Consider the following 14,857-nt stretch of genomic DNA (forward strand, 5'->3'; position numbering starts at 1 on the left):
GTGATCGGGCTGATCACCAACGGTAATGAAACAAATTACAGAGCGGAGGTGCAGAACCTGGTGGACTGGTGCTCTGATAACAAGCTGTCCCTAAATACCACCAAGACCAAGGAGCTGATCATCAACTTCCGTAAGTCACACAACGGGGAATACGCCCCGATCTTTATCAACGGGGACAGTGTGGAGAGAGTGTCCAGCTTCAAGTTTCTGGGCACTCACATTTCGGAGGACCTAACATGGTCCACTAACACTGCTGCACTGGTCAAGAAGGCACAGCAATGACTGTTCTACCTAAGAACACTGAAAAAGTCTGGTCTACCCCAACAGCTGCTGACGACATTCTACCGCTGCACCATAGAGAGCATCCTAACACATGGCATCCCTGTGTGGTACCTCAGCTGCACGGAGGCAGAGAGGAAAGCTCTTCAGCGGGTAGTCCATAGAGCTCTGAGGACTATCGGAACACAGCTACCAGCCTTGGATGGCATCTACAACACACGATGCCTCAGAAAAGTCACCAGCATCCACAAAGACTCTTCACACCCCTGCAACAGTCTGTTCGAACTTCTACCATCGGGCAGACGATACAAGGCCTTCTACACCTGCACCTCCAGACTCAGGAACAGCTTCATCCCCAGGGCCATAGCTGCTATGAACCGGTCCTGCTGAGCCGGATGGTCACATCGCACAGTGAACCGGCACAGATCTACTTGCACTTTATTCTGTTTTAAAACTGTTCTAATTTGTTTCATTGGGTTGTTTAAATTAATACTGACTAGCTAATTAATTTATTGCATCCTATGGGAGGCGCATTCCCAATCTCATTGTATCCCTGTACAATGACAATAAAGATATATTGTAATTGTGCTGAGGTACAGGAACGTGGAGAGATGGCAAAATTGTCTGCTTTTGCATCAGTCCAGAAATGTTCTTCTACTTTGGTTGGAAAGGAAAGGGAGAAAGAGAAGTGGTAGATGATCTTGATATCCAATGTGAGGATTGAGATGCCAACCATCTGGTTAAGAGGACTGGGTGTGAAGACATCCATTGCCTGTCCTATAGCAAGGACGGAGGTGTGATACAGCACTTACAAAACATTGTACAGAGCAGGACAGAGAGCCAGCTAGAAGTTGAACCTACAATCTTTGATCCACAGTCAGATGTGTTATCCATTGCGCCACTGACCCAAGGCTTTGAGGGAAGTTGGCAGATGCAAGTGTCTGTGTGATATAACAGCTACTCAGAATGCAGGCAGCGATGGGCAAAATGTTCACTGCAAAGAATGAAAAGACAAGCTTGCTGGTGGCTTTCCTTTGAGAGCTCAGTGGGTAGAGCGGAGGACTGTAGAGGAAACATGGTCATCCTTAGCTCGCTGGTTCAACACCGGCTCGAAGGAGCTGCTCATCTTTTGTTAGGTTCAGCAGCATTTCCTGCACAGCCCAGCAGCGAAGACGGAAAGTGCTGGCCTCCTGACCACAAGGATTGCACCAGCATCAAACCCCTGAATACTCAAGGCTTGTCTGGTCTGGCATGTACCCCAGTCTGAAGAAGGGTCTCGACCCAAAACGTCACCTATTCTGTTCCTCCAAAGATGGTGCCTGACCCGCGGAGTTACTCCAGCCTTTTGTGTCCATCAACCCAAATCCCACCTTGGCAACGGAACACCTCATAATCCTGGGGTTCAGCTGGACTGGGCGCCGCTCCAGGATGTCAAGCACATGGACCAGACAGAGCCTACAGCGGCGGAGCAGCAGCGGAGGGCACCACGGCTACGCCTGGCCTGGCCGACCCTGCAACGCTGCCAGGACAACAGATCTTCATGGCCAGATCAAGATCCCTGAACTTACAACTGGGACTTGAAATTGGCGCCAAACAGGTGACTGTATACTGTCTCAATGCACTGCTGCTATACACTTGTACTGTATCTGAGATGCTTATCTAATATATATCTAAGTGCTAATGTATAGTGATACTTGTACTGAATTGTATACAAAAATGAATTTCACTGTACGTCAGTACATATTACAAACAAAGTACCATACCGTACCAATTATATGTGTATTTACCACAAACATCATCGAAGGAAGTTCTAGGTTATGATCTCAATTTCCAAATGCAAAACAAGTGAAGATTCACACATTTTAATGAAATGAGTGATATGAAGTGAAATATTTATGTCAGATAATGGCTGAACTATAGTGTTATCTAGGCATCTTGCATTCACATTTTCAAAGTAACTGAATATGATCGATTAACAAGCAACACTGAGGATTGATAAATTATTCAACTTGTTCAAAATTCTTTATTTACACATTTCTAATACTTTGACTATTTTAAAAGTGCGTATTAAACATAAGTACATACATTTTGATCAGTTATTTTTGAGAAAATGTTCTGAAACGCAAGCACCAGACATAAAAACTTGGTTTTGCACATTCGAGGAGCTCCTTTTAACACGATTCCAGAATCCTTAAAAGCTGAATGCTTGTCCAGTCATAGGCAAAGAAAGCAAGTTTAAATCTGAAGAATGTGCACAAGGACACAAATCAAACTTTTGCCAAAGTACATGAATCCAATCAATTTTAAATAACGTTTTCAGAGACTTACACCCCGTCACTGTTTGATTCACAATTCTGTTTTTCAACAACGAAAACTGAATCAATGAACTGCTTTTAATGAACATTAATATGTTCACATTGTATGGGGGAAAGAGAAACACTGGCAAGTGAGGAATTTCATTGCATGCTGGTGTACATGGCTATAAACCAAATCGAATCCTAATATTTATCTAGAGTAATATCAGGAATATTATGTTATTTGGTATTTGATCAATATATACAAGATTTAATTTTTTTTTTAAATGATCCATGTTAATATTGTGATAGATTGAACAATGAATTAAATAACATGGGTATGACTAGACTAAAAGTGCTGGATGATAGACAGCTGATACAGTGATGGGTTTTAGCAGAGTGACAGTCAAAGTTATAGAGGATTAATCGATTAACAAAATTAAAGCCTATGGAATTCTAGAGAAGGTAGCTCTGGGAAAAATACAGTCCCTCAGAATCATAGTCATGCAGAAACAGGCCCACCATCATCATATCATCATTAAATACCTATCTATACTCATCCTATTTACTGACAGTTGGCCCATAGTTTTACGATGCGTTGACAATTCAAGTGCTCATTTAAACAGATTACATGTTGTGAGGGTACCTGCCTCCACCACATCCTTAGGCATTGCATTCCTCATCCCTTCTAACCTTAAAGCCTTGTGGTTTTAGATACTCCTGCTGCAGGGAAACTTACTACTATTCATTGCCCTTATAATTTTGTATATCTCTGTGAGGTCCCTTCTCAGTTTCCTCCTCTTAAGAAACAAGCCTCATCTGTTTTGTGTCTCCACATACCTACAAAAGCCCTAGACCAGAACTATATAATTGTGGCCTGACCAATGTTTTGTAAAGTTGTACTATCACCTCCAAGTCTTTATATTCTATGCTATTGAGGGCGTGCAGCGTAGGTTTACTAGGTTAATTCCCGGAATGGCGGGACTGTCCTATGTTGAAAGACTGGAGCGACTAAGTTTGTATACACTGGAATTTAGAAGGATGAGAGGAGATCTTATCGAAACGTATAAGATTATTAAGGGGTTGGACATGTTAGAGGCAGGAAACATGTTCCCAATGTTGGGGGAGTCCAGAACCAGGGGCCACAGTTTAAGAATAAGGGGTAGGCCATTTAGAACAGAGATGAGGAAAAACTTTTTTAGTCAGAGAGTTGTGAATCTGTGGAATTCTCTGCCTCAGAGGGCAGTGGAGGCCAATTCTCTGAATACATTCAAGAGAGAGCTAGATAGAGCTCTTAAGGATAGCGGAGTCAGGGAGTATGGGGAGAAAGCAGGAATGGGGTACTGATTGAGAATGATCAGCCATGATCACATTGAATGGCGGTGCTGGCTCGAAGGGCCAAATGGCCTACTCCTGCACCTATTGTCTATTGTCTATTGCCCTGGCTAATAAAAACAAATATCTTATATGCCTTTTTTAAAAACCATCTTGATATCACCTTAAGAGATTCTTGGACTCTTAAACCAAGATTCCTTTATAATCCCCTGCACCCAACGTTATTAGTCCTGCCAAGGTGCATCCTCTTGAATTTACCAGGATTGAATTCCATCTGTCATTGCTCTGCCCATTGACCAACTGATAAACATCATCCTCAGTATAAAAAACAACCACCATTTTTTATATCTGCAAAGTTAAAAATCATATCTTCTATATTTATATGAAAACTATTCATTTACACATCGGTGCCAGCACCACAGGTCACATTTTCTAATCACAGAAATAACCATCCTCTTTCACCAAGCTAATTTTAAATGCAATTTTTCAATTTGCTTTGTGTCCTGTCTTGGATTGATCAATTTGATCAGTAATGTCTTAGATTGGTCAATTTGAAACAATAAAGATGAATTAAGTAGCTTAGATCTTTGATTCTGTCAAAAGTATCCAAAATATGGACTGATAGCAGTGTCCTTCAGGAAGCAACTTGTCATTTGTAATTCCACTGTAGTGATGAACATTGATGTTCCTGGTCCACGATATATTCAATGCTTTTGTACCATTAATACCTCTTCCATATTCAAAATTGCCAGTGGTTTTGAAAATGTTATTGCCCCAATTGGCTTTAGATCAGTGGACACACATGAAGTATGCAGTCAAAGTTGAGAATCCCACTCAAGGCATCTCATTCCCAACTGTACCCCCCACTTCAGGTGCACCTGTATCTGCAAGCCGGTAAGAAATGGATCTTGGATCTCAGTTGGTTGATGTCAGTTAGTACATATGATTCTATAAGTATGAATACTGCAGATTGCTGTTCAATTTGTCTGCATTTCCAACTTTGATAAAGGTTTCCAGATTGAATTGAATACTTTATTGTCACATGTGACAAGTCCCTGTGAAATTCTTTGCTTGAGTATGCAATGGTCGCCGCATAAAGGGCGCTGACAAAGTTATAAAGTATCCCATGCCAGGCCCACCCTTGTTCTCCTCTGCCCCCCCCCCCCCCCCCACCCCCTCCCCCCCACATTGTCCTCCACCCTCCTCTCCCCATGGTGGTCTCCAATGCCGTGTCCAAATGTTAGGGAGCAGGATTTTACAGGTGACATGGCAGCGTCTGCCTTCAATGGATCCTAAATGAATACCCAGGCAGCAGATAAGAGTCCACCTGGATATTCTTGTTTTAAACACAATTGAGAAGCTTGTTGAAGAACCAGTGGGCAGATTAGTGAACTTATTGGCATGGAACTAGGGACACTGTTGTCACAGAGGAGTACCTTCCCCTTGAGTACATTAATTAACTAGTTATGGTTAGTTTTATATAAGATGATGGCTTCATGTGTTTTTGTTTTACATATTACATTTTTTAAATCACCAGATTATTTTTTTTAATTAAAAATTAATGCAAATATGTGGGAATGGAACAGGATCAGACCCAAGCTTTGAACCTTTAGTTGAGGTTAAGGAGATAATATGTACACTCAACTTTTAACATTGAGCTTTTCTTTTAAACGCATCACCATGATCATTGAAATGATTTATCTTCATTTTCATTTAAATTCTGAACTAAAAACAGTTCAAAAGGTTTTCTTAAAGCCGAAATGCCAACTTAGTCCAAATGCTTTGCACCCAGCTGATCAAGAATGTCCAGATTTTCCCAAATTTCTCATTGGTTTACTCTTGGGTCAAGATGAAATGACACTTCACAAACCTGTTTGAAAGAAAATAGTTACATTATTTGAAAGATTTGATATTACATTATAATACTTTCATTATATCTATACAGGTGCTCGCCCGGCTTACGATGTTTCGACTTGCGCTAGTTCGACTTTGCGATGGTGCAAACGGCAGCGACCCGTTGCGAGCCGCCGCTTGCTTCCGGCCACGTGATCACGTTATTAAATGTATTTGCACTTACAATACTTTCGGTTTCCGATGGGTTTCTCGGAATGGAACCCCATCGTAAGCTGAGGAGCACCTGTAGAATCATCAAGTTACACAGCAGAGAAACAGACCCTTTGGCCCAACTTGCCCATGCCGACTAAGATCCCCCACCCACACGAGTCCCACCTGATCATGTTTCGTCCATTTCCCTTTAAACCTTTCCTATCCATGTACCTGTCCAAATGTCTTTTAAATCAAGAGTAAAAAGTACAAACATCACACCATTTGATGTTTGAAATGTGTTCATGCCTGACTGAACTTAATTTAAACTCCATCCTCACCCACTTACCAAATAAAGCACTGCAGCAATCATTCTGAACAAAGGAGATACTTTGTAACTTTGTCGGCACCCTTTATGTGGCCCTTTGTTGGCACCCTGGAGTACAGGTACACAAGTCCTTGAAGGCAGCAGGACAGGTGGACAGGGTGGTCAAAAAGGCATATGGGTTACTGGCCTTCATTAGCCGGGGCATCGAATATAAAAGTAGGGGGGTAATGATGGAATTGTACAGAACACTGGTGAGGCCACAGCTGGAGTATTGTGTACAGTTCTGGTCACCATATTATAGAAAGGATGTGATAGCTTTGGAGAGGGTGCAGAGGAGATTCACCAGGATGCTGCCAGGGATGAAGGGCCTCGGCTATGAGGAGAGACTGAGCAGACTGGGGTTGTTTTCCCTGGAGCAGAGAAGGCTGAGAGGGGACATGATCGAGGTGTACAAGATCATGAGGGGCATAGATAAGGTAGATGGCGGGGAACTTCTTCCACTGGTGGAAGGTTCAACAACGAGGGGACATAGATACAGGGTAAGGGGAGGGAGGTTTCGGGGGGATGTGAGAAAGAACTTTTTCACCCAGAGGGTGGTTGGAGTCTGGAACTCACTGCCTGGGGTGGTGGTGGAGGCGGGAACACTCACAACGTTTAAGAGGCATTTGGATGGGCACTTGAAATGCTACAACATTCAGAGCTACGGTCCAAATGCGGGAAAATGGGATTAAAATTAGACTGTGTTTGGTAACGGGCGGCGCGGACACGATGGGCCGAAGGGCCGAAGGGCCTCTTTCTGTGCTGTAGGACTCTATGACTCTATGACTCTTTCCATACCAACGGTAGGCAAAACAAAGAATTTCCCTGTAACTTGTCACATGTGACAATAAAGCAATCATTCATTCATTCATTCATTCATTCATTCATTCATTCATTCATTCAGATGTATAAGGGCAAGGTTTCTTTTAAACAGAGGGAGGTTGGTGCTTGGAATGCGGTGTCAGAGATGGTGGTGAGGCAGATACTATAGTGGTGTTTAAGTGGCTTTTAGATAGCCATGTGGATAGGCAGGGAATTGAATAATATGGATCATGTACAGGTAAGTGAGATTAGTTTCGCTTGGCATCATGTTTGGCACAGAACTATGGGCCGAAGGGTCTGTACCTGTGTTGAACTTTTCTATGTTTCTCCATCAATCTCAGCTCAGTCCTACCTGTTGTATGGCCAGCTGCATGTGGGGATATAAAAATGCCATGAGCAGTCTAGATGACTACATCTGCAGGAAATGCCATAGGTTTACATTTGCGTGAGCACTGAGTGCCAAGCAGAGTCATTGCACAACATCTGTGAGACGCAGTTAAGTGAACAACATGTGTTTAATTGTGGTCACCCTGCACTTAAGGAAATGCAGCTAGAGCTGGAATGGGTGACCAGCAGGGAGAGAATAGTAAACATAGGATCCTGATAGTACATCACAACTTAGTTTTTGTATTTACACCAACTAGTTCTCTGAAACACAATCAATCAATCATTATTGAAAACTTACTTCAGCCTTGGGTTGATGTGATTTCCTTAAAAAGAAAGATGCACAGATTAAATCAAGTACAATGTAAAACTACAATTAAAAATAAATAGATTTATTCACAAAATGCTGGAGTAACTCAGCAGGTCGGGCATATTTTTATATATTAAAAATAAATATACTTTTTATCATGTTTACTTAAATTAACTGATATCTTTCCAAGTATTTCCCAGATATGACCTCTCCATAGTATCTCAAGGTGTCCTGAAGATGAGAGAGTATTGCTACTTCAGAACTGCGGTCTCATCAGCAAGAAATCAACTATCTCAGGAAATAGAGGAATAAGAAAGTGGAGGCAAACTAGGGGTCGTCCTTGACAACACATTTTATTAAATTCTATAAGGAGTCATCAAAGTGATCAGGAAAGGGAGTTTGGTACGTTTTCAGCTCTCCATCCTCCATCCTACCCTAAGTGCTAGCCATACTCAGGCATTTTGAAGCTAATTGATGGCCGACCTTCAACCTTTAACTGGGATCTAGGACTTTAGTCCAAAGATGGAGACTCAGAGCAGGAGTTTAAGCCATTAAGCAACCAAGCCAAAATGACACCCCATGTAGCTTACTTGTTCTGACCAAATGGTCCAAAGGTTGAGCAGATGCAAAACAAAAAGTCAGGGTCCATGCCCATGCAATATTGACAAAATGATTGTAGTGGAACCACATTATCGTGTCTGAACTTAATAGGAAGCAATGTTTGCACTTGTATTTCTTTGCCTTTCTCTGCTCTGAAGCCGGCTGTCACAGGGTACAGTTCCCACAGTGCCCATTCTTCCAGAGGAAGATCAAGGGGCATTGGGCTTCTATGTCAATTAGAGGCTTGATTGCTTACCAGACAAAGCCCAGGAAACAGCAGCAAAGTGGGAACACATTGCAATTCTACCATTTCCATTTTAACTATTTGTTAAAACCAGAGCTTTTAAAATAACAAATATTAAAATGCAGACATTTACAAAGAAAAGCACAGCCTCGTCTTTCCTCCTGGTTCTGCTGAAAGGGCTCAACTTAAAATGTTAACCATTTCTCTCAGATGCTGCCTGATTTAATGAGTATTTTCAACATTTCCTGTTTGATTTCATGCTTAGCAATACAAACTAATTGCTTTCATACAATGAGTCTGTGCGCTGGGTTCGGGTCAGTTCTGTGACTTGTCTGCCTCTCTGTACAAATAGGGGCCATTTTCAACAAAGCTCATGCTCTATGGATGCTTATGTAATAAATAGGGGCAAGACTAAACCATTCAGCCCCTTGAGCAGTTCTATACTTTAATTAGATCTTGGTTGGCATTTAATTTAATTCAATTTACCCATCTTGGATCAATAGCCCCAAGTAACCCAGCCTTCAAATATTAAATTTGGTTTTAAAATACTCAATTGACCTTGATATTGGGGACATGATTTCATTTTATATTTCCCTCTGTGGGAAAAAAAATTGCTTCTCTCCAGAGATGTTGCCTGTCCCGCTGAGTTACTTCAGCATTTTGTGTCTACCTTTACTTTCAAAAGCCCTAGCTCAAATAATATATTGTGACTTGTTCTGGCTCCTACCCTCTAGAATTTATAAAGGGGAAATCATGCTTGACTATTCTTCTGGAATTTGTTGAGAATGTAACAAATAGAATGGATAAGGGAGAGCCAGTGGATTTGGTGTATCTGGACTTTTAAAAATCCTTTGACAAGGTCCCACACAAGAGATTAGTGTGTACAATTAGAGCACATAGTATTGGGGGTAGGGTATTGACATGGATAGGGAACTGGTTGGCAGACAAGGAAGCAAAGAGTACGAATTAACAGGTCCCTTTCAGAATGTCAGGCAGTGATTAGTGGGATGCCGCAAGGCTCAGTGCTGAGAACCCAGTTATTTACAATATACATTAACAAATGGCCTATTCCTGCACCTATTTTCTAAGTTTCTATGTTTCCAGTTCCAGATAAGGACTACCCTTCGAGTGAAAAGGTTATCCCAAGGTTCCTCTCCCCTTAAGCTTATGCCCTCTAGATTTTAGAATTCTTTACCCTGGGAAAAAGACTGTGACCATTCACTCTATGTCCCTCATGATCTTGTACACCTCAATAAGGTCATCTCTCAGCCTCCTATGCTCCAAAGAAAAAAGTCCTTCCTGTTAACATTGCCTCCATCTCTCTTATTCCCAACCCCATCAGATAAAGGCCACTATTCCATTAGGCATCATCGTTACCTTTTGCACATCCACTTTCTTTCCATGACTGGTGAAGAGTCCCGACCCAAAACATTACCCAACACACGTACTTCGGGGATGCTGCCTAACCCGCTGAGTTACTCCAGCACTTTGTGTTCTCCAGCATCTGCGCTTTTCTTGTGTCTCCATCTTTCAGTGATTTCTGTATTCAGACCCCCAAACATCCAATTCACCCTCAGGATACAAGCATTTTCAGTTAAACCGTTAAACCCATTTTGATCAGAGTGAAAAGTCAATGAACTATAAACTGCTGTCCTACCTCAGTTTGTGTGAGATGCAAGACTTCTTGCGATTTGATAAAGCAGGGATATGCTGACTTTGCTGTAGCTGTTTAAAAAAAAAAGTTAATGCAGTTGAATTCAGCTTTAACACAATATTGAAAAGTTATAAGGAAAAGGCAGACCAATACTTTCTACATACTCAGCACAGCGGTAAACAGCAGCATGGTGATGATTAATGCGGCAATCACCCCTCCAAGAAAGCATCTGTAAAATAATCAGCACACGTCTGTGAAGGTTAGTGTGTAATTCACAACTAAATTGAAAATAATAATCAAGCTTTAAGCCAATCTCAAAATTACCAGACCTTGTGAATATGGCAATACTTATGGAGAGGGCCAAAATTATCAGATGGGAAAATAAATTCTTGATAGTCATATAGTCTGAAAAAGAAAGGAAAAACAAAAATATCAAATAATGGACAAAGCACAAAAAAATTATTTACTAGAAATGCATGACACTTAAACAATATAGTATGAGATTAAAAGAACATAAAATGTGATAATTAAATTGTCATCGTCTTTAGTCAGAGGGTGGTGAATCAGTGGAGTTCTTTGTCACAGAAGGCTGAGGCCGCCGTCAATGGATATTTTTAAGGCAGAGATAGATAGATTCTTGATTAGTACGGTTGTCAGCGGTTATGGGGAGAAGGCAGGAGAAAGGTGAGATAGATCAGCCATGATTGAATGGAGGAGTAGACTTGATGGGCCGAATGGCCTAATTCTGCTCCTATCATTTATGAACCGTAGTCAATTCATTGCAACGGAATCTTGAAGCACACATTTGCACACAAGCTCAGCGCCAGAGACCCTGCTTCGATCTTGATCTTGGGTGCTGTCTGTGTGGGGTTAGCATGTTCTCCCTGTGACTGTGAGTTTCCTCCGGGTGCTCCAGTTTCCTCTCACATCCCAAAGTATGGGTTTGTAAGTGAATTGGCCTCTGTAAAATTGCCCCGAATGTGGAGGGAGTGGATGTGAAAGTGGGATAACACAGAACTGAGAGTTCTATGGGAACATAGATAGTGTGAACAGGTGATCGATGGTTGGCGTGGACAGCTAGAATATAAGGCAGTACAGCACAGGAACAGGCCCTCCGGCCCACAATATCTGTGCCAAACATGATGCCAATTAAACTAATATCCCCTGCCTGCATCTGATCCATATCCCTCCATTTCGTTGGATTTCCACATTGGGACACCCAAGATGCTGCTTGGCCTGCCAAGGTCCTCCAGTAGATTGTAAGTAATGACACCCAAATAGGCGCGGTCATTAGAAGAGCCTGGGACCTTCTATAAGAATGTTGATTATTCCACAGGCCAAACCCAGCTGCAGCCATGATAGGTAAAATCAACACCAGCATGGTGACACAACGGGAGAGTCGCTGCCTTACAGCGCTGGGGACCCTGGTTTGATCCTGACTATGGGTGCTAATGTATACGGGGTATGTATGTTCTCCTCGTGACCGCGTGGGTTTTCTCCGGGTACTCTGGTTTCCTCCCACGCTCAAAAAACGCACAGGTTTGTAGGTTAATTGGCTTTGGTAAAATTGTTAATTGTCCCTAGTGTGTAGGATAGTGCTATTGTACAGGGATCGCTGGTTGGCGGGCCAACCAAACTAAACTAAACTTAAAAATTAAATTTAATTTGTTAATTCAAACATAGTTTTGACATTATATTCACAAAATGCTGGAGTAACTCAGCAGGTCAGGCAGCATCTCAGGAGAGAAGGAATGGGTGACGTTTCGGGTCGAGACCCTTCTTCAGTTTTGTCATTACTTCATTACTTGTTTCATTCATGTAAAGATCAGGCTCCAGGGATACCCCATGTCTGCCATTTTCCACAGTCTGAGGAAGGGTCTCGACCCGAAACGTCGCCCATCCCTTCTCTCCAGAAATGCTGCCTGTCCCACTGAGTTACTCCAGCATTTTGAGTCTATCTTCAGCAGAATTAGGCATCTGCCCTGCCATTCGATCATGGCTGATCTGTCATTCCCTCTCAACCCCATTCTACTACCTACTCCCAGTAACCTTTGACTCCCTTACTAATCAAGAAACTGTCAATCTCCGCTTTAAAAATACCCAACACCTTGGGCTGCACAGCCATATGTGGCAATGAATTCCACAGATTCACCACCCTCTCGCTAAAGAAATCTCCCCTCATCTCTATTATAAAGGTTTCTCCTTTTATTTTAAGGCTGTACCCTCTGGTCCTACTGGAAACATCCTCTCCACATCCACTCTATCTAGGTCTAGGACAACACAGACTGTGACCTAGGACTAGGGTCCACAGACTGTGGGAAATTAAACTAGGGGTGCACAGTGGTGCAGCTGGTAGACCTACTGTCACACAGCGCCAGAGACCCAGGTTTTATCTTGATCTCTGGGTGCTGTCTGGGTGGAGTTTGCATGTTGTCCCTGTGAGTATGCGGGTTTCCTCCACGTGATTATTGAAACGTATAAGATTATTAAGGGGTTGGACACATTAGAGGCAGGAAACATGTTCCCAATGTTGGGGGAGTCCAGAACAAGGGGCCACAGTTTAAGAATAAGGGGTAGGCCATTTAGAACTGAGATGAGGAAAAACTTTTTCAGTCAGAGAGTTGTGAATCTGTGGAATTATCTGCCTCAGAAGGCTGTGGAGGCCAATTCTCAATGCATTCAAGAGAGAGCTAGATAGAGCTCTTAAGGATAGGGGAGTCAGGGGGTATGGGGAGAAGGCAGGAACGGGGTACTGATTGAGAATGATCAGCCATGATCACATTGAATGGCGGTGCTGGCTCGAAGGGCCGAATGGCATACTCTTGCACCTATTGTTTATTGCTCCAGTACTCATGACTTGAAACAGTCTAACTGTTACTAATTCGGTGCACTGCAGAAAAAAACCCTGAAAATTAAGGTTTTTGGTGTAGTTTTGATAAAGAAATGATACTGTAGATGCAACAAATTGGTCCGAAAATTATTAAAACAAAATACAACAGAACAAAAATAGCTGAAGATGAATAATCACTGGGTCTCAATAATTCACATTCATGAATAATTCACTTTTCTTGCGTCACTTTTAATTGCTTACATCCAGAAGTATCTTGCCTCACCTGGGCTTTTCGGCGATTTGTTGAAGCAGTATTTTTCAGGATGTAATTGGGAATGTGAAGGAAGCTCCAAGATGCCTTCTGCTCTGTCTCCCAGTAGATCTTCAGTGGAGTACGCCTCAGCATTAATTAGTGGCAGCGTATCTTCGAACAACCAGGATTTATTGGTAGGTGACAAAACGGCACTGCCTTGTCCTGAAAACAAACAGTGAGTTCTGTCATTTCAGTCACGGACGCATTTTCCTTTGTTAAACATTTGAACTGGGGCAGAACTTCAGATCTCCGAGATCTTCGGTTTCCTCCCACACTCCAAAGACGTGCAGGTTTGTAGGTTAATTGGCTGGGCAAAAGTAAAAATTGTCCCTAGTTGGTGTAGGATAGTGTTAGTGTGTGGGGATCGCTGGGCGGCGCAGACCCGGTGGGCCGAAGGGCCTGTTTCTGCGCTGTATCTCTAAATCTAAAATCTAAGTCCAGTCACACAGCTGGTAGTGCTGCTGCCTCACAGCACCAGAGACCCAAGTCAAGTCAAGTCAAGTCAAATTTATTTGTCACATACACGATGTGCAGTGAAATGAAAGTGGCAATGCCTGCGGGTTGTGCACAAAAAAGAATTACAGTTACAGCATATAAATAAAGTTAATAAGTTACTATTAGTGTCGACAAATATTTAGTCTCTGGGGTTATAAAAGTTGACAGTCCTGATGGCCTGTGGGAAGAAGCTTCGTCTCATCCTCTCCATTTTCGCAGCGTGACCCTGACTTGATCCTGACCTTGGGTGCTGTCTGTGTGGAGTTTGCACGTTCGTTCCCCCTGTGACCGTGTGGGTTTCCTCCGGGTGTTCATGTTCATAAGTGACAGGAGCAGAATTAGGCCATTCGGCCCATCAAGTCTACTCCGCCATTCAATCATGGCTGATCTATCTTTCCCTCTTAACTCCAATCTCCTGCCTTACTTCTCCATAGGATATGGAAATATCCATATCCCACAGGAAATATCCATATCCCACACCTGGATTTTTTATTGGTGATTATATGGTGCAATTTTATTGGACTTGGGTCCGGCAGCATTTAGAGTATTGCATGCAGTTTTGGTCATCCCACTCCGTAAGAAGTTGTAGTGACGACAAGTCGTTTAACTTCATATTAAGTTCTTTATTAGCCATAAGCATTGGAGACTGCTGAGAAAGAGTCCCACGCTCTCAACCATCTCGATTGTTCTAATATCATCAATAAAGCTACGTCCACGCATGTGCCAGACACATTCCATAGGATGTCAGTCTGAAGACTGGCCTGGATCATGACTGATCTACACAATAGACAATGGACAATAGACAATAGGTGCAGGAGTAGGCCATTCGGCCTTTCGAGCCAGCACCGCCATTCAATGTGATCATGGCTGATCATTCTCAATCAGTA

General features: G+C 42.5%; 1 protein-coding gene across 2 annotated transcripts in view; it reads right to left on the reverse strand.

Annotated features, from left to right (window-relative positions):
- Window positions 1-5,129: 5,129 nt before the first annotated feature.
- tmem71 (transmembrane protein 71) overlaps window positions 5,130-14,857 on the reverse strand; it is a 39,200-nt gene continuing 29,472 nt past the window's right edge. For both annotated transcript variants that reach the window (XM_078398746.1, XM_078398745.1), the window contains 6 exons: window positions 13,446-13,637; window positions 10,662-10,737; window positions 10,497-10,561; window positions 10,336-10,403; window positions 7,826-7,850; window positions 5,130-5,778 (listed from right to left, as the gene is read on the reverse strand). In XM_078398746.1, the coding sequence (XP_078254872.1) occupies window positions 7,827-7,850; window positions 10,336-10,403; window positions 10,497-10,561; window positions 10,662-10,737; window positions 13,446-13,637 (425 nt within the window). In that variant the 3' untranslated portion in view covers window positions 5,130-5,778; window position 7,826. The remainder of the gene's footprint in view (window positions 5,779-7,825; window positions 7,851-10,335; window positions 10,404-10,496; window positions 10,562-10,661; window positions 10,738-13,445; window positions 13,638-14,857) is intronic.

Source organism: Rhinoraja longicauda, chromosome 4 (genome assembly GCF_053455715.1).
Source record: "Rhinoraja longicauda isolate Sanriku21f chromosome 4, sRhiLon1.1, whole genome shotgun sequence".
Lineage (NCBI taxonomy): Eukaryota > Metazoa > Chordata > Chondrichthyes > Rajiformes > Arhynchobatidae > Rhinoraja > Rhinoraja longicauda.